General features: G+C 44.6%; 3 protein-coding genes across 3 annotated transcripts; 1 reads left to right on the top strand and 2 right to left on the bottom strand.

Moving 5' to 3' along the window:
* Window positions 1-7749: 7749 nt before the first annotated feature.
* LOC145954501 (uncharacterized) lies at window positions 7750-9657 on the bottom strand. The gene is made up of 4 exons (XM_083068839.1): window positions 9295-9657; window positions 8852-9073; window positions 8554-8799; window positions 7750-8499 (listed from the first exon to the last, which is right to left on the bottom strand). The coding sequence occupies exons 1-4, from the start codon at window positions 9655-9657 to the stop codon at window positions 7750-7752; spliced, it is 1581 nt and encodes a 526-aa protein (XP_082924965.1).
* Window positions 9658-9702: 45 nt separating this feature from the next.
* Window positions 9703-10560, bottom strand: LOC145954500 (uncharacterized). Its single transcript, XM_083068837.1, has one exon. The coding sequence runs from the start codon at window positions 10558-10560 to the stop codon at window positions 9703-9705; it is 858 nt and encodes a 285-aa protein (XP_082924963.1).
* Window positions 10561-17793: 7233 nt separating this feature from the next.
* LOC145954499 (uncharacterized) lies at window positions 17794-19494 on the top strand. Its single transcript, XM_083068832.1, has one exon. The coding sequence runs from the start codon at window positions 17794-17796 to the stop codon at window positions 19492-19494; it is 1701 nt and encodes a 566-aa protein (XP_082924958.1).
* Window positions 19495-20453: the final 959 nt, after the last annotated feature.

Here is a 20453-nt window from a genome sequence, read left to right as displayed (position 1 = left end):
TCTTCCTTGAATGTGATGCCAAAAAGAACGCTCAAGCAATTGGCAATCAAGGGAGTCCAAATGCGCCCGAGCAACATGATCGTTCGAGCCTTCGATGGTTCTAAAAGAGAAGTGGTGGGAGAGATCAATCTTCCAATCTAAATTGGACCCACCATCTTTAAATGTCGAATTCCAAGTGATGGACATTACTCCGGCATATAGCTGTCTCCTTGGCCGACCTTAGATTCATGATGCGAAAGCTGTACCCTCTACGCTCCACCAGAAAGTCAAGTTCATAGTGGGTGACAAACTGGTGACTGTACAAGCTGAAGATGACATACTCATCAGCAAGCCATCCAACATACCTTATGTGGATGCAGCAGAGGAAGCTTTAGAAACCGCCTTCCAAGCATTGGAAATCACCAATGTTGAAACGTTTCCCCAAGAAATGAAGAAGGTAGCCTCCATGCTCACCAAGAATGGATACTTGCCGGGACAAGGACTTGGCAAGGACTCCCAAGGAATTCCGGAGCTACCCATCATCAAGGATAATCCGGGGAAACAAGGGTTAGGATACAACCCTGTTAAAGATCAAAGAACGTAGAGGAATCAAGATCCTTCTCGACGTTCTTTAAGCCAGATCTTTAGGAAGGCCGGTTCACAAGCATCAAGGCCGGTCGTCGTCATCAAGTGCTTTTCTCCTTCCGATAGGGATATATAGACCTGATGACTATTAGAGATTACTCCTCGGGGACAGCCCGACCCCCGAGCCTCGATAGGGCACATGTTTCCACTATGATTATAATAAAATCATTCATCATTATTTCTTATTGCTTCTTTTCTTGCTTGCAATAAAATTCTAAACCACATTATTTAACCCTGTTTGAATGAACATAAGTGAGGTTAAAATCGTCTTAATAATCAATAAACCCACATCATTTTGTGTGGAAGTGTGCACGACAACTTGGAGCACCTTTCCTTGGCCTCGACAAGTGCCATCATGGATAAAAATAAATCCTTTAAAATAAAAGAAGCTCGGCAGGAAACCCAAAAAGGGGGCTGCGCAAAAATAAGAGCAAAAGACCCGCTAGGAATCCCACAAAAGGGTGACCTAGGCAAAAATTAGGGTTACAAAATAATGAACAAAAACAAAAGCCCGCTAAAACTCCACAAATGGGTGTTTTAGGCAAAAGTTAGGGCAATCGAAAAACAGAATAAATCCATGATGGTACCACCAACTGAATTCAACAAAGGGGCTCAAGAAAAGCTATCCAAGTTGTCAAATCACAAACGTTAATAACCAAGACGTGCTTAACTTCATAAGTGTTTAATCAAACAAGCCTAAACACTTAAGCCTACCATTGGCCAAGCCATTCTTACAAAATCCATTTTTCAAAAAATAAATAATCCCCTCTAAAACACAAACTTTCGAGAAAAAAAATCCTTTCCTTCTTTTCTCTCTTGTCCCAAACGATTTTTGAATAATCTAGTGGAAACATGGAGATATAGTAGTCAATAGGAGGGTTGACACATCTTCTAAAGGAAAGGAAAATCATTCGGTTGATGACACCAAATCTCAATATAACATGCATCATTCCTCGGTTACAGAAATCGGCAGCACACAGCCCGTCTAGAGGAATGGCAAAAATCCAAACAGAGAAACGCATCGGTTAATTCTTTTGAAAAGTGAATCAAATAGAATTAGGTGCATCATACTGCATACATGCATACAGATGATAGGTGTAATGGAAGATCACTTATTCTCTGTTTATTGAAAAAAAAACAAAAAAATATAAACTTCAGAAAAACAATACGCCCGTATCATGTTCAGTACGCCCGTACCAAAATTAGGGTTATGAACAAATTTTCAATTCAATACGGGCATACTGAAATGAATAACGGCCGTATTGGCAATAACAGAAATCCTCCCTCACGTCGATGACAAAAATTCCTCCAAGAAGAAGAGGATAGGGGGAGCCATTCATTTCTAAAAAAAAAACACATTAATAAAATAATTAAACTTGCATTTTGTGCATCACGCACATTAATTGCACATTCAAAGACCTCATCATGAGGCAGTCGCGTAAAATAGAAAAAATAGAAAAATTGCTTGTGTATGACAGCAATCAACAAAAGCCGAAAACGAAAAAAAAGGCAAGGATACAAACAATACTCCTCAGTTTGTACAGAATAACTGAGCCTGGAGAGGCTTGCCGAAATAATACTCCCACAGAATAATTGAGCCTGGAGAGGCTTGCCGAAATAATACTCCCACAGAATAATTGAGCCTGGAGAGGCTTGCCGAAATAATACTCTCTCAGAATAATTGAGCCTGGAGAGGCTTGCCGAAATAATACTCTCTCAGAATAATTGAGCCTGGAGAGGCTTGCCGAAATAATACTCTCTCAGAATAATTGAGCCTGGAGAGGCTTGTCGAAATAATACTCTCTCAGAATAATTGAGCCTGGAGAGGCTCGCCGAAATAATACTCTCTCAGAATAACTGAGCCTGGAGAGGCTCGCCGAAATAATACTCTCTCAGAATAATTGAGCCTGGAGAGGCTCGCCGAAATAATACTCTCTCAGAATAACTGAGCCTGAAGAGGCTTGCCAAAATAATACTCCTCAGAGACATTTCTGTACAGAAAAAGCCAAAACCAACAAAAAAGGAAAAAATACAGAAAAAGCCAAAATCAACAAAAAATACAGAAAAAGCCGAAATCAACAAAAAAGGCAAAAACACAGAAAAAGCCAAAATCAACAAAAAAGGCAAAAACACAGAAAAAGCCAAAATCAACAAAAAGGCAAAATACAGAAAATCCAACAAATTATACAGAATAACTGAGCCTGGAGAGGCTTGCCAAAATAATACTCTCCAAAAGACATCTCAGCTTGCATTCTTGGGCTGAACAAAAAACCAATTCATCATACAGAATAATTGAGCCTGGAGAGGCTTGCCGAAACAATACTCTCTCAGAATAATTGAGCCTGGAGAGGCTTGCCGAAATAATACTCTCGCAGAATAACTGAGCCTGGAGAGGCTTGCCGAAATAATACTCGTATAAGAATAATTGAGCCTGGAGAGGCTCGCCGAAATAATACTCCCCAGAGATATCTCAGCTTCCACTCACGGGCCAAATTCCCCAGTGAAAGCTATCAAACCAAGATCAGCAAAATTCCCCAAGGGAGGCTTGATCATCTAAACAGAATATCCAAGTCGAAAGGACTTAAACTTCCTCAGTGGAAGGTAGCTTTCCAACTCAAGCGATGAGTGAAGCTAAGCCTGAAGAGGCTTTCTAAATAATACTCTGGGATATATAAACTTTAAATCCCCACTCGCCTACTCAGAGGCACCCCCTCAAGAAAAATCACAAAAGACAAATAATCATTCCCCAAGCGGAATCCGGCACTCAGCCGAACACCAAACATCAAGATAATTCGCCTACTCAGAGGCACTCTTTCAAAAAAGAAAAAAAAATCCAAAAGATCAATAACAATTCCCCAAGCGGAATTTGGCTTTTCAGCCAATCATTGAACATCAAGATGATCTGCCTAACAGAAGAGGCTAATCACAATCAACGACAAAATCCCCCAGCGGATAACAGCCTACACAGAGGCGACAAAACCAGAAAAACAAAAAGAGTCACCCGAATAAGGATAACCGGGATACTCCACCATCGTCGAAAGGACGTCAGCCAATCATAAGGCACCGCTCATCTCAGAAAGAGCATCTTCGTGTCTACACCCCAGGGAAACAGAAATTCCTCAATGGGCACCAACTATGCAAAGGAAAGTTGGGACACAAGAACCTATGAGTAACTGCACATCCCCTAGACGGATCCCTGCGTTATCCAGCCCTCAGTGGCACAAAAATCAAAAAAACAATCGTCAAAGCAGCATCGTGGACTGTGGAGACAAAATCAAAATCAACATCCAGAACCCCCAGTGGATAATAGCCTACACAGAGGCTACAAAATCAGAAAATCAAAGAGAGACACCCGAATAAGGATAACCGGGATACTCCACTTACGTCAAAAGGACGTCAGCCAAACATAAGGCATCGCTCAATTCAAGAAGAGCATCTGTGTCTACACCCCAAGGAGTCAGAAATTCCCCATGGGTACCAACTATGCAAATGCAAGTTGGGGCACAAGAACCTATGAATGACTGCACATCCCCTAGACGGATCCCTGCGTTATCCAGCCCTCAGTGGAACAAAATCAGAAAAACGTCGAAGCAGCATAGTGGACTGTGGAGACAAAAAATCATCTCAGATCCCTGGAGAGGGTAAACTCGCATTGCCGAAGTGATCAGAAGACACGGACGCAGACCCTGGAGAGGGCAAACTCAGTTGCCTAGGTCGTCAGAGACCAAACAAAGTCTGGAGAGACGGTACTCAAACAAAGTCTGGAGAGACGGTACTCAAACAAAGTCTGGAGAGACGGTACTCAAACAAAGTCTGGAGAGACGGTACTCAAACAAGGTCTGGAGAGACGGTACTCAAACAAGGTCTGGAGAGACGATACTCAAACAAAGTCTGGAGAGACGGTACTCAAACAAGGTCTGGAGAGACGGTACTCAAACAAGGTCTGGAGAGACGGTACTCAAACAAGGTCTGGAGAGACGGTACTCAAACAAAGTCTGGAGAGACGGTACTCAAACAAGGTCTGGAGAGACGGTACTCAAACAAGGTCTGGAGAGACGATACTCAAACAAAGTCTGGAGAGACGGTACTCAAACAAGGTCTGGAGAGACGGTACTCAAACAAGGTCTGGAGAGACGGTACTCAAACAAGGTCTGGAGAGACGGTACTCAAACAAAGTCTGGAGAGACGGTACTCAAAGAAAGTCTGGAGAGACGGTACTCAATCAAAGTCTGGAGAGACGGTACTCAAAGTCTGGAGAGACGATACTCAAAGTCTGGAGAGACAGTACTCAAGGTCTGGAGAGACAGTACTCAACCATCAGCGTCGTCAGAGGCACGTTGGTGTTCAACTTCCGGCTCGGGCGTCGAGTGAAGTTGACCCTGGAGAGGGTAAACTTAGTTACCGAGGTTGTCAGAAGCGCCGAGGTATGCAACAACCTGGAGAGGCTAATCAACAATTTTCCACCGGAAGACGCTACAAGTCAGAAGGTTGGCACATCACCCGGACAATTGGGTCAACTCCTTTACTTGTCAGCCGATACACCAAAAGGCCGTCCGACTAAGTAAAGGGGGGGCAGCTGTAGACCCCTGAAATTGTCCGGGTCGGAAATAAAACTTGAAGACTCTCGAAGACTAAAGGAAAGTCAGCCGGAAGGACTCCTGGAAGACCCTGGAAGACCCTAGGATGATTATCTGTAGGTTTAGAGGTCTTAGAGTAGCAAAAAATAAGAAAGTGGAGGGAATGAAGCCCAATACGGCCTCCCAAGAGTTCAGTACGGCCGTATTGAACATTTTAAACTACAATACGGCCGCACTGAACTCAATACGGCCGTATTGAAGTTCAATACGGCTGCATTGAACTCAATACGGCTGCACTGAACTTCAATACGGCCGTATTGAGGTTTTTGAACTTCAATACGGCCGTATTGAATTCAATACGGCCGTATTGTAGTTCAAAACTTCAATACGGACCGTATTGACCCCCAGAAACCGTATTGAGCCTCTTCCCTATAAATATGACGTCAATGGGACGTCATTTGACACTTTCACACTGAGTTTTAACCCTCTTCTTGAGTATTCTGGGTTTTTTTGAGCAGTGCTCTGCCTAGAAATCACTCGGAGAGTTGATCCGACGAAGTTCTTGAGTCACGAGCCATTTGCTTGAGTCTCGAACCTAGTCGAAGGGAAATCCTCCGGATTTCCATAGTTAAAATTTTATAGGAGGGAGCGAGCGGTCTTGTAGAGGGAGGGAACGCCAAAACGCTTCCCAATTTCTGTCAAGATATATAAGAAAGCACGCTTCAAAGGTTTATATCTTTAAAGTCCCTTCTTTTACCGCTTTCTGTGTGTACATATTTAAACTGTCATCATGTAGATAGTTAATTTATAATTGCTTAGAATAAATAGGGGTAATTTAGTAATTTTGCACTATTATTTTTAAATAATCTGTCATAGGGAACCCGAAAGGGGCGCTGTGGGGTGCTAACACCTTCCCCACGCGTAACCGACTCCCTTACCCGACTCTGGTTGTCATGGCCGAAGTCGATTTTTGAATCGATTGCCTTAAACTTCTTTTTCCAATGTTTTGAGTAAAACATTGGTGGCGACTCCACGAACCCTTCCTTTTTATGAAAACCGCTAATCCATGGAGGGTCCCGCTTGGGATTAACATGGATTGGTGAGCCTTTTAATAAAATTGCTCGTTTGATAAGGTCTCAGTTTGAGAATAAGTCATTCTAGCAATCCATATTTTTAAACAAATAAAAGAGTCCAACCATCCTTCGCGAATGCCGAAAGCCCGTTTCGGGCCGGTGGCGACAAGGTTCGAATTCGACCTCGGTGTAAAGTAAAATAAATCGTACCAAGGTTCGAATTCGACCTCGATTTAGAGCGAAATGAATTGTAACAAGGTTTGAATTTGACCCCGGCGTAAAGTAAAATAAATCGTACCAAGGTTCGAATTCGACCTCGGTTTAGAGTGAAATGAATTGTACCAAGGTTTGAACTCGACCTCGGCTTAGCATAAAGCATCTTATGGTAAAATGATGCAGAATTAAAAGCATATGAATGGAAAAGAATGAGTTATTTTATTGATGTTATGTGTGCCTCGTTAAAAACTCTCTCAGCCAAAACATATTTTTCTATTTTTTGGGACAAAAGACTGAGGCGGGAAAAGAGTGCACAGCTCATTCGTACAAATTTAGCTGAAATAAATCTTGAGATGCGTGGCATTCCAAGTCCGTGGGATAGCTTTGCCGCTGAGTTCTTCCAGCCTGTATGCCCCATTTTCTAAGTCTTCTACAACTCGGAATGGGCCACCCCAGTTGGGTGCAAGCTTTCCTTCTAACGTGTCTCTTCGTGCGTCGCCCAACAATCGCCACATTAAGTCACCAACTCGGAAAGAGCAAGGTCGCAGTCTCGTATTATATCTTCTGGAAGCTCGGAGTTTACAAGCTTCTTCATGAATCCGAGCTTCATCTTTGAGCTCGTCAATCAGATCGAGATCGGCTGCTATCTCTTGAGCGTTTTGCTCGCTGTTAAAGACCTGGCATCGATGAGATGTCTCCCTGACTTCCATTAGGATCATTGCGTCAATTCTGTAAGTCAGCCTGTAAGGTGTCTCCTGCGTTGTTGATTGAGGGGTGTAATGGTACGCCCAGATGATGCTGGGAAGTTCGTCAGCCCATTGTCCCTTAGCATTCCCTAGCCACTTCTTGAGCTCTCGGAGTATCACCTTGTTTGCAGCTTCTGCTTAGCCATTAGTCTGCGGGTGTTCTACCGAGGTTGGGAGGTGCTTAATTCCAAGTTCCCAAAGGAAATCTTCGAAGCTCTGCGCAATGAATTGTCGGCCGTTGTCGGTAACAAGGAAATGCGGAATTTCTAACCTGCATATGATGCTCTTCTAGGTGAACTTCCGTATATTCTCAGTGGTGATCTTGGCGAGTGGGCACGCTTCGATCCACTTGGTGAAGTAGTCGATTGCCACCAAGAGGAATTTGAGTTGACCTTTCGCGGGGGGAACGGTCCTAGGATGTCCATTCCCCACTAGGCGAAAGGCCACGGAGACATCATCTGGTGGAGAGCTTCGGGTGGCTGTCGATGCGTGTTGCCGAACTGCTGGCACTCTTTACAGTTTTTGCACGTAGGCTTGGTAGTCCGACTTCAAGGTGGGCCAGTAGTATCCAGCTCGGAGTACCCTGGTCGCCATCGAGCGCGCTCCGGAATGCATGTCACATATACCTCGATAGATCTCCTTGATGACATAAGCGGCTTGAGGTGTAGTCAAGCATTTGAGCAAAGGGGTGGAGATGTCGCGCTTGAACAGTTCGTCTCCGACAATTACGAACTTAGCCGACCTTACCCTCATCTTCCGAGCTTCATCTTTATCTTCGGGTAACACTCCTGCCTTCAAGTAGTTCCAAATACCTGTCATCCACCCTTGCTCTTCGCTATCGCCGGTGTTGACGACCTTGTCGTCTAAGCTAGGTGAATGCAAGGTCTCCTGGATGATGGTCCGATGTTGTCCAGGACGTTTGGTGCTGGCGAGCTTTGAAAGAAAGTCAGCTCTGGTGTTTTGCTCTCGCGGTACATGATGTATAGTGAACTCGTCGAAGGACGAGATCTGTCGTGATGCTACGTGGAAATACCGTTGCAGAAGAGCGTCTTTGGCCTGGTATGTCCCGCTGAGCTGCTCGACCATGAGTTTTGAGTCACTGCTACAACTCACTCTTCGTGCTCCGAGTTCGCAAGCTAACCTTAGCCCTGCGAGAAGTGCTTCGTACTCTGCTTGGTTATTTGTCACTTTGAAGCCAAATTTGAGAGATTGTTCCAAGGTGACTTGATTTGGACCTTCCAAGATGATACCTGCACCACCACCCTTAGAGTTGGAGGACCCGTCAACATGTAAAGTCCATACCTGTGGTTCAGCGACCGAGGTTGGCATCAGTTCGGCCACGAAGTCGGCTAGGCATTGAGCTTTCAGAGCGCCGCGACTTTCGTACTGAATGTCGAACTCAGACAATTCTACCGACCATGCTATCATCCGCCCGGCGAGCTCCGATTTTCTCAGGATTTGCTTGATTGGGTAGTCAATCTTGACAATCACTTGGTGGCTTTGGAAGTACGGTCGGAGATGCTGAGCTGCAGTGACAAGCGCCAGTGCGAGCTTTTCCATTATCTGGTACCATTTTTCCGTGTCTTGGAGGACTCGACTGATAAAATAGACTAACATCTGCATTTTTTGGTGCTCTTGCACTATGACTGCACTGATTGCGCCTTCTGCCACGGCCAAGTAGAAGAGGAGGTCGGCTGTGTGATCTGGCCTCTAGAGAATTGGCGGAGTCGTGAGGAAGGCTTTGAAGCTCTTGAAAGCCTCTTCGCTCTGGTCTGTCCCCTCGAAAATTTTTGGCTTTCTTAGCAGAGTGAAGATGGGTCCTGCTTTCTCCACGAGCCTAGGAATGAAACGGGACAGGGAAACCAACCTTCCTGTCAGGCGTTGGACTTCCTTCACCGTTTGAGGACTCTACATCTGAATGATGGCTTTGCACTTCTCCGGGTTGGCCTCAATCCCCCTGCTAGTGATCATGAAGCCAAGGAATTTACCTCCCTGGACGCCGAAGATGCATTTCTCTGGGTTGAGATGCATGTTGTGTCTCCTGATCTAGCTGAACACCTCGGCTAGGTCGGCAGCATGATCCTCGGCCGATGTGGTTTTGACCACCATGTCGTCAACGTAGACTTCTATGTTCCGCTCGATTTGTTGGTGGAAAACCTTATTCATCAGTCGCTGGTAAGTGGCCCCTGCATTTTTTAGACCGAATGGCATCACCCGGTAGCAGAAGTTGGCGTGGTCGGTGATGAACGACGTGTGCACCTCGTCTGGTGGGTACATCATGATCTGGTTGTACCCGGAATAAGCATCGAGAAAGCTGAGGAGGTAGTGCCCGGATGCTCCATCGACCAATCTGTCGATACTCGGTAGGGGATACGAGTCCTTGGGGCATGCTTTGTTCAGATCAGTGTAGTTGACGCACATACACCACTTCCCTGAGCTCTTCTTCACCGGGACCACGTTTTCCAGCTACGTGGTGTACCTGACCTCACGGATGAAGCCTGCGTTCAGTAGCTTTTGCGTCTCGGTGATGATGGCCTCCTGCCTTTCACCACCGACCTTCCTCTTCCTCTGGGCGACTGGCTTCGCCTCCTTGTGAATTGCCAACCTGTGACAGATGAAGTTAGCATCTATACCTGGCATGTCAGCACTGGACCATGCAAAGAGGTCGTTGTTCTTGGAGATTTCAGCTTCAAGTTGTCGTCGTAACTCCGGGTTCAACTGCCTGCTAATTTTCGTGCATTGCCCCAGAAGCTTGCCGATCTGGAGGTCATCGAGCTCGTCGATAGGACTCGGCCGTTCATCCTGGGAGTCCGACCTCGGATCTAGGTCAGTGATATCCACGTGGGTGATGTGAGCCACTGTGGGGGGATCACTTCGGCAACGCTCGTCGGATGAAGAGACTTTCAGACTTTCGGCATAGCACTGCCGAGCTGTCTTCTGGTTTGCCTTGATGGAGATAATCTTGCCATCACTCCCTAGGAATTTCATGGTGAGGTGCGGGGTAGACACCACTGCTCCGAGTTGATTTAACGTCGGCTTTCCAATGATTATGTTGTAGGAGGTATTGGCTTCCACGAGGAGGTATCGGACCATAATCCTCCTTGTGTCGGGAGAGGTTCCAAAGGTTGTCAGTAGGTCCACGTATCCTTGAGTGTGTACTCGCTCTCCTGCAAATCCAACTAGTGGTTCTGTGTGAGGTTGGATAAGGGAGTGAGGGATAAGTAACCTGAGGAATGTCGGCCAATATAGGACGTCAGCCGAGCTTCCTTGGTCAATCAACGTCTTGTGGACCTCCCAATTGGTGACCTCCACGGCGATGACCATTGGATCGTCCTGGTTGGGGCAGACGCTAGTGTAGTCGTTGTCGGTGAAGGTGATCGATGGTGAGCTTTGGTGCGAGGCCGAGGTAGCGGAGTGGACGTTGTTGATACTGCGCAGGTGTCTTTTTCAGGCCGAGCTGCTGGATCCTCCCCCTGCAAAGCCTCTTGCAATTGTGTTGATTACCCACCGTAGGGGAGCTGACCCTATTTCCTGGCTTACCTCGGCCTGTACTGCGCCACCGGCATTTTATTGAGAGCTAGAGGGTTGGTCCACGCGAGCTCCCGAACCATGACCTCTACCCCGTCCTCTTCCATTGTAACCTCCTCAGTGGCCTTGCTGCCGTTGTACGTATTGCCCGAGGTGCCCTGCCTGGACGAGCTCCTCTATGCGATCCCGAAGAGTACGACATTCCTCGGTGGTGTGACCGTGGTTCCTGTGGTACCGACAGTACTTTATCCTGTCTACGTTGTTGGGACTGTGCCCGGGTGGTGGCAGAGTGAGCAGGTTGTTGTTGCTGGCTTCCTCCAGAACGTGTACTCGGGTTGCACTCAAAGGGGTGTAAAAGTCGTATCTCCCCCCCTTATTTGCCCTAGCAGATTTCTTGAACTGGCAGTCATTGTTGACCTTCATCTTGTCTTTGTGACCATGGTCAGTCTTTGCTTGTGATTTTCCGCGAACCTGGTCACGAAAAGCGGAGTGCTCTTCCATCTATATGTATCCTACAGCTCGGGCATGGAGTTCGTCCATGTTGGCGGGAGCTCGGCGACACAGGCTGTCCACAAAAGGGCCTGACTTGAGCGCCATGAGCATGGCGTGTAGGGCGACCTCGGGGTTCAGGTTCCAAATCTTCACCGAGATGCTGGCAAAGGGCTCCATCAACGCCCTCAGTGATTCGTCGTCGCCCTGTCGGAGACTAGCCAAGGCGGCGAAGGTGACATGGTGAGGGCGACTCGTGGCATACTATACCGTGAATCGCCTTACCAAGGTGTCGAAGTTTTCAATCGACTCAACAGGTAACTAGGTATACCAGTTGAGTGCAGCCCCCTTGAGCGAGTTTGGAAAAACCCTACACAGAATAGCATCATCATTATTGTAAAGGTTTACCTGCGTAATATACAGGTTGATGTGCTCGTCCGGATCCGTTGTGTCGTCGTAGCAGTCGATGTGGAGGGGTTTCTAGCCGAAAGGTAGAGGGGTCTCCATAATGTCATCCACAAAAGGATGGCGGTGGATGCTCGCCCGATTGCTAGGGGCCTGGGCAAGAGCAATGTTGACTTCATGGGCCGACCTGTTCGTCAGTGCGTGTGACCGATGTGTGGCAGGCTTGGGAGTCGATGCCCTAGGTGTTGTCTGTGGTTGAGAAACCGAATGCCCCTCTTCCTCGTGTTGGTTACTCAATTGAGGAGGTTGATCAGAAGGGCGTCGAGGAAGTTGGGCGCGAATACACTCATTCTCGATGCGCAGCGCCGCTAGGTCAGCTTCGTTAGCGGTACGCAGCGCCGCTAGGTCATTTTCGTGCTTGGCACGCATGCTTTGCAGATCGGCGGTGTGCTGCTGCTGCATTTGTTCGACCTGCTCGATCAGCCTTCTCAATGCTGCTTCGTTGTCCATGTTTGTCGTGTGATCTACGTCGTCTGTTGCTCGTCTACTATGGCTTCGGGTGAAAACCATAAGTGTGGCCGATAAGAGCTGTCTTGATCGGTCCCACGGTGGGCGCCAAATGTTCTTACCGAAGATCGGTCGTAGGGGACGATCTGCTGGGTAAGATCGGCGAGCCTCCTTCACTGGTACGCTTGTTGCTCCAAGATGGGGGTGATACCTGCAAAAGAGACTCCGATGCTAAAGTTAGTTTTTGTGCGTGTATGAGTCTCGTATAAGTAATGCACGTACCTTTGTGTGAATTAGGGTTTCGTTATGCCTTGGGCCTGAGATCAGTTATGATCTATTTAGGTAACGGACCTCGTCTTAGCCAAGGTCTCCTAGCTCGTGTCCGAGGTGCATATCCGAGGTCGTCCTGCGCTGTGATGCCAAGTTGGAGCTCAGTTTCGCGGTACGGATAGTACAATACTAATGAATGAAGACTCTAGGAATGCACGTTGATCGAATAGATTTTTGGAATTTTTTATTACTAAGGTAGAAAATAAAAAAAAATCCTAAATCAGAGAAAAATATTAATACATTTTTTTTAAAGCTAGAGAATGAATATGTATTTTGAGATATCTACATCAATTTTTATTAATGAAAAAACTTAAATATATTTTTTATTTTTTAAATATGAGATAAATTTACTTATATTTTTCGAATTTAAAATTAATTTTTAGTCTAAGTAATTTGAAAAAAAAAACATTCTATATATCCAATTATTATTATTCAATCTGTCATTCAAAACACACATTTTGCTTTTTTTTTTAACTATGAAACTAGTACAAATTATATCTATCATTGAAAGTAATGATTAATCTTCGTTAAAAATCGTAACTATATACAATATAAGTATTTTTCTTCCAACATAGACAAAACACATATCTACTATTAAATTTGTTACGTCAAACTCATCTTTTAGTATCTTTTTAACGAAAACATCACACTTCTTAACTCATTAATTTGCCAAGTGATGTTGCATGTGATTCTAAGAGATTGAAACATTTATTTTTAAAAATTACATGAATTTGAAAAATTAATTTTAAATTTAAAATATAAAAAAAATATATATATTTAAACCAATAAAAATATTGGCTACGAACTGTACAAGTACATTTGCTACCTTCGATAGTCGGATTATGGGTTAACAAGAGATAAAGAAAACCTTGCAACATCAATTTGCTACCTTCTAATGCATCTTGCTCATACTTTACCATGTTGTCGAAGTAAAAAAATATGGTCATTGACCAGCTTCATGCTTCCTTGCCTTTTCTTCTTTTTAATTTTTATTGGGACACATGCACAAGCTCATCAATTGCAACCATAGGGAAAGCGATGCTAATGATTGTAGAATCAGGTTCTTTTGCGACAACAAAGGCATACGAAGAAACCCTTTAACGACTATTTCATAAGATTGGTCCTCTAATAGATGACGGTGGCACCTACCACTTTGACAAAATATATGATATTATTACTATGGCAAAACAACACCACCAAAAAAAGGGGGAATGGTAACTCCATGCACGTTAAATTTATAAGTTTGCTACCGTTGATATATTTTGATGAGTTTATGTATATTATTAGCTAGCTTAGATGTATTCAAATTAGTTTATTAGTGGCAATTCTTGCTCAAAAATTTCACTTGGGTAATAGTAAGTTTTTAGTTGACCTAATAATTCTATATAATAGTCTAATTAGAAGAAACTCATTTCAGCATAGTAAAAGGGCGACATAATAATAACTAATCTAGAAAGCAAAAGATTCCGAACATGATATTTAACAATGTTATGATAGAACACTTTATTTTCTTCAGTGGTAAAGCACTATGTATGACATGTGCGCAAAGGCAACAACACTCATGTGGCACCGTCCCATAATGTGACCCTTGTCTTTGAGGAAGAAAAGAAAGGAAAGTGAGATTCACGGGTAAATTAAAGCGATCGATGGCTCAAAATAAAATATTTGGAACGTTGGTGGACAACACAAACCGCAAGAGAAGGGACAAAAAAAGCCACCGCAACGGGTAAAGCTTCATTCATCAAACCTTCCATCATTTTCTTACTAGGCCCACCATGCCCTAGAGTAGCTACCTCAGCTTCTAATACCCTAAAATGTTGCTTTTCCAAAGACAAAAAAAATAAAATTATTCTAGTTTTGTTTCATGGTGAAAGAAGGAAATGTTTTAGCTCTAGCTTTCCATTCTACATTGTGTATTTTATTTTTGTAGTTTCTTAGTTTATCGAATTTTATCATTGTCCAAGTGTTCCACACTCCTTGAGTGTGCATGTTTAGAATTTTGAAGTTAATCGTTTTGACTTTTTATGTTTTTTACATGTTTAAATTAAAATTCTTGAAATAACAAAAGTCGCTTAATTTAAACTATATATCTTATTATTTCAATCGTAACTTGATATATTATTGTTATATATACTATTTCTTGTAATAAAATTAATATTAAGTGTAATACAACAAATCCTACCACCCATATATCGTGACTAAGATCTTGCCTCAATTAATAGAAGAAAAGTCAAAATTGAAATTTTACATATTATGTCATTACCAAGTGCTGAAAACTTAGATTGGAACAATATGTTTAAGACATTCTTTAACCTTTTAATTACCTCTAATCAACCATATATAAAAAAAGATTTGATGAAATAAAAGAAAGGAGAAGAATTTTTTTTACCAACAAATAGAATTATATATATATATATATATATATATATATATATATATATATAAAGGATACAATGAATATCCAAACCTTTTTACGAAAAAAAAAAACAAAAAAGACACAACACCTTTGAACACAATGATTATCATTACAAGAAAATTGTCATATAGTAACACACATCTTATAGTAATACTATACATGTTACTAAAAGTTACTTTTACTCATACAATAAATATAATATATGTTGATAAATTGTTAAAAAGTGTGTGTATAGACTATAGTGACACACAAAATATATTGTTAAATCTCATTTAAAATCAATACTAAAATTCTGTGTAACTATATGTCAAATAGATATATATTTATATATATTGTACTTATGGTAACACATTTTACATGTCATTATATATAACATTTCTTATATAGTGTATATATTATTTATCTAAGTCAAATGGGAGAATAAATAAAGGATAACCAAATAAGAAGGGTAAATACTCTTGTCTGCATAGATGACTTAAGCCAACAATTTTAACTTAAGAAAAAAAAGGGGGAGAAAAAAAAAAAAAAAAAAAAAAGGGAGCTGCTAGCCGCTAGAAATTTGGCCTAAGCCCCCAAATTTTAGCTTAAGCGAAATATTGAGAAGAATAAGAAGTTGGAGAAGTGTAACCATTAAACCTCCTTGGCAACATCTTATACCCTTACTGTAGAATAGTAGTGCACCATAACCCAAACGAGATTGTTGAATATATGTTAATTCTTGAGTATGGTTAAAATTCCATTTTCAAAGAATTTATATGGTGTATATTAACCCTTCTAAGTAGAAAATTTTAGACTCTAGTTTGATTGATATCGTATTACTTAATCAATTTTCATCTTAAAATTTAGAGACGATGTTAGATTTAATATTCATTGTGTAAATGAATATGTATATTCTTTTAAATAATTTTTTAACAAAATTTAAATTGTAAGTTTATATCTTACTTAATAACTTATTGTTCAAAAATTGTTTCATAAAAAACACTGTACCGGGAGGACCCTATCGGTCACGTGGACCAACACGTGCCGTCCCATCAGACATCCATGCGAAGTGAATTATGCCCAAAAGTCTTGACATCAGCGTCGGCTCGGGCTATAACCGAAGGCCGAAGTGAGCCTGATAGCACGATCGGCTCGGCTTGAGGCCGATGCGAATAGAACCATAGACATCTTTGCAGGCCACGGACCGGCTCGGACAAGCCCCGAACAAGCAGTTCAGCGCAGCAAACGCGTAACGGCACGGTCTAAGGCCGAGCCGAATGAGGAGACAATAATTAGAGCCTTCATCGTGGTTAATAAGGATAAGTGCGTGATTAAGGCATAATTAGCCTATTAGCATCGTATTACCTAATTTGGTAAACTTCAGGAGAGGCCCACTACTGACAAGGCCCATCAGTGGTAGTATAAATAAGTCACTTTTGTCAAGGTATGTCATTGTTCATTAATTATCCTAGAATATCGCGCTTGTCCTGACTTGAGCGTCAGAGTGCCTTTTGCAGGTACCTCCCCCTCGCGCAGAAGAGTCCACCTGAAGACCCTCGTTCGGCCCTTTCCCACTGAAGAGTACGAGTGTGCCCTCAGACAGGTACATTTTGGCGCCCACCGTGGGGCCGAACCGAGAGTGTTGTAAGAAGAAGACTGCGAGTTGAAGAGAAACATGGTAAAGACGAGGAAAAATAACATGGAAAATCATCAGTCCGAAGAGGAACTCCAATCCGGGGCGGACAATGCCGAGACTATAGAAGAGACAAACTTGACTGAAATGATGCACCAACTGAAAGTAGAGATGGCCGCCATGAAGTAGCAACGGGAGAAAGATGCTGCCGAGATGGCCACGTTACGAGCAGAAAATGCTACCCTGAAAAATCAGTACCAAGACCCTACCTAGAAACCCTCTGAGACGACTCCTACTCAGGGGTCATTCCACTCACACGGTCATCACACCTCTATCCCTCATACCTCTGTCGCGCCCCCAGGCATCCATGCTTCGATCGGAAGACCGGCACAGCCAATGCCGGCCGGGGCACACCGACATCCATTTACGCCGAACATCATGCAATCGGCACTTCTTGACCACTGGAAGTCCCTGCCCCTTGACAAATACGATGGTACAACCGACCCAGATGAGCACGTGGATGTGTTTTTGACACAGGTTACCTTAAGCACCACCGATGATGTCGCGCTATGCCGAATCTTTCCGACATCCTTGAAGGGGCGAGCGCTGAGTTGGTTCACCTGACTCCCAGCCAATTCTGTTGACTCATTCGGCACGCTGGCCTCCCAGTTCACAATCCAGTTCGCCACCAGCCGCCCTCATCAGCTAACCTCGTTGGCATTAGTTAGCATTCGTCAAGAAAGAAAAGAGTCTCTTCAGACGTTCATGAGCCGATTCAACAAAGCGGCTCTCGAAATCCGAGACCTAAACCCTGATGTGGCTCTACATCATCTCACAACCGCTCTAAAACCGGGTCCCTTTGCCAACAGCATCTGCAAAAAACCGCCGACCGATATGGATGACTTGCGGCGACGAGCCGATAAATACATGCAAATGGAAGAATTAGCAGAGTTCCGCAATCAAGCCAGAACGGAGACAGCCGCTAAGCCGGAAAAGCCGACTAAAAATAATTTTCAGAGTCGTCCGAAAGAATTAGCATCCCGCGAGAGGCCCCCTCGTGGCCCAAGGTATTCACAATACACACCGCTCAATACCAGTCGGTCGGCAGTGCTAGAGCAAGCGTTGACCTCGGAGGTCCTGGCCGTCCCGAAACGAGCTTCGACCCCTCCTAGGGCCGATACAACGAAGTCTTGCAGGTATCACCGCAATCGAGGGCATTCAACAGAAGAATGTGCGGCCTTGAAGGATAAGATTGAAGATCTGATCAAACATGGATATTTGCAAGGTTTCGTCGACCGCTCGAACTCATCCCGAAGCACCCACTGGTCGCGACGGGACGATCGGGCTGAACAAAGAACAGAAAGTCGTTCGTATCGAGAACGCAGTCGGTCTAGAGAAAGGCGAGAAGAGCCTTCAACGCAGCCTCGCCGGGTCATCAACACCATTGTCGGCGGCTTCGCCGGCGGTGGTTCGTCTTCGTCGGGGACACCTACAGGCCGTTCGACATGTGCATGCCGTCGAAACTGTTCGTCGCCGCCTACCCACCATAACTTTCACCGAGGCCGACTTCAAAGGTATCGACCCATACCAGGATGATCCTATGGTAATTAGTGTTGAAATTCACAACTGCATTGTGCGCAAGACATTGGTAGATCAGGGGAGCCCAGCCGATATCCTTTATTGGAACACGTTCAAACAATTGGGTATCCCAGAAGCCGAATTGATTCCCTACGATGAACCTTTGGTAGGATTTTCAGGGGAAAGAGTCAAAACAAAGGGTTATATCAAGTTGTCAACCCGGTTTGGGTTTGAAGGAACCGAATACAAAGACGTTTCGGTCAAATATGTGGTGGTTCATGCCAACACGTCCTATAAAATTTTGCTCGGTCGGCCGTCCTTAAATCGGCTCGGTGCAATCGTCTCCACTCCGCACCTGGCTATGAAGTTCCTAGCCGACTCAGGGCGAGTAATCACGGTTCACGCTGATCAAAAAACCGCGCGAGAGTGCTACTTTGCTAGTTTGCGATTACCGGAAATGAAGCCCGAAGCAACAAAACCAGCAGGGGTACATTCGGTATCACAGCAGTCGGCCTTAGACCTCGACCCCCGGATTGATCAAGATGAGAGGGTCGAGCCTATTGAAGACAAGCAACCCATCCAGGTGGGGGTGTCCGGAGCTCAAGTCACCTACCTCGGGACCAATTTATCCGAACAAGAGCGCTTGACCCTTAAGCAAGTGGTCCTTGAAAACAGTGACTTATTCGCCTGGTACCCGTCTGATATGCCCGGCATTGACCCCAACTTTCTTTGCCACAAGCTATCAGTGAGCAAGCAGGCAAGGCCAATCGCTCAACGGCGCTGGAAGGCTGGAGAGGAAAGGAAAGCGGCGATCGAAGCTGAGGTGGGTAAGCTATTAGATGCTCGGTTCATCCGAGAAGTACATTATACAACATGGTTGGCCAACGTAGTCATGGTCAAGAAACCGAACGGGAAGTGGCGCATGTGCACCGACTACACCAACTTGAACAAGGCATGCCCTAAGGACGCATATCCCTTGCCCAACATTGACCGACTTGTTGACGGGGCATCCGGCCACAGATTTTTATCCTTCCTTGATGCATACTCAGGATATAATCAGATCCGTATGCACCCTCAAGACGAAGAAAAGACATCGTTCATTACTGAAACGGCCAACTACTGCTACCAAGTAATGCCGTTCGGCTTAAAAAACGTCGGAGCCACATATCAGCAGTTAATGAATAAAATTTTTCATGATCAAATTGGTCGAAGCATGGAGGTATACGTTGATGACATGGTGGTGAAGTCAAGTACAGTGTCGGCACATGCACAAGATTTGACCGAGGTGTTTCAGGCGCTTCGGCACCACCAAATGAGACTCAACCCCGAGAAGTGTGTGTTCGGAGTCTCAGGCAATAAATTTAGGATTCATGCTGTCCAGCCGAGGCATTGAGGCAAATCCCGACAAGTGTCAGGCCATCCTAGACATGAAAAGTCCAAGTATTCTAAAGGAGGTTCAAAAGTTAGCAGGCCGACTCACCTCCCTCTCTCGGTTCCTTCCTTGCATGGCCGAGATAGCTAGACCTATCCTTCTTTTACTGAAGAAAGTTGAACGGTTCAAATGGACCCCGGAGTGTGAGGCATCGTTCCAACAGTTCAAGGAACGCCTGGGCGCACCTCCAATCCTTTCCAAACCAGTTGCCGACCTCGACATGATTGTGTATTTAGTCGTTTCTAGCACATCAATCAGTGCCGTCCTGATTCAGGAAAAACAAGACGAACAACAGCTGGTGTACTTCATCAGTCGGACATTGCAGGATGCCGAACGATGCTACTAGTTGATAGAAAAATTAGCCTTAGGGCTCATCTACACCGCCCGCCGGCTCAGGCAGTACTTCCAAAGCCACAAGATAATTGTCCGAACCGATTGTCCAATTGCCAAAGTCCTGAGGAAACCTGAGATTGCCGGCCGGATGATGGCATGGTCAGTTGAGCTCTCAGAGTTCGATGTAACTTTTGAGCCGAGAGGCCCCATCAAGTCACAACATTTGGCCGACTTCATCAACGAGCTCACTCCTCCGGGCCGTTTCAAAGACGAGTCGTGGACCATGCATGTTGATGGGTCCTCTAATGCTCAAGGAAGTGGGGCAGGTATAATTCTGGCTAGTCCCTCGGGCATCACTGTAGAGCAATCTCTGTGTTTCGGCTTCCGAGCCTCTAATAATCAAGCGGAGTATGAAGCCTTGCTAGTGGGAATGCGATTGGCAACAGAGATGGGTGTGAAAAAAGTCATATGTTGGACTGACTCGAAGATTGTGACCGAACAGGTCAATGACAACTTCCAGGTCAAGGATCCCAACTTGTTGCAATACTACCACCTCTTCCAAAAGCACAGGGACGATTTCATTGAGG

This window comes from Cajanus cajan, chromosome 1 (assembly GCF_000230855.2).
Source record: "Cajanus cajan strain Asha chromosome 1, NIPB_CcT2T_4, whole genome shotgun sequence".
NCBI classification, from domain to species: Eukaryota; Viridiplantae; Streptophyta; class Magnoliopsida; order Fabales; family Fabaceae; genus Cajanus; species Cajanus cajan.
Note: the sequence above shows the minus strand (reverse complement) of the source record. Positions and strands in the feature narration are given on the sequence as shown.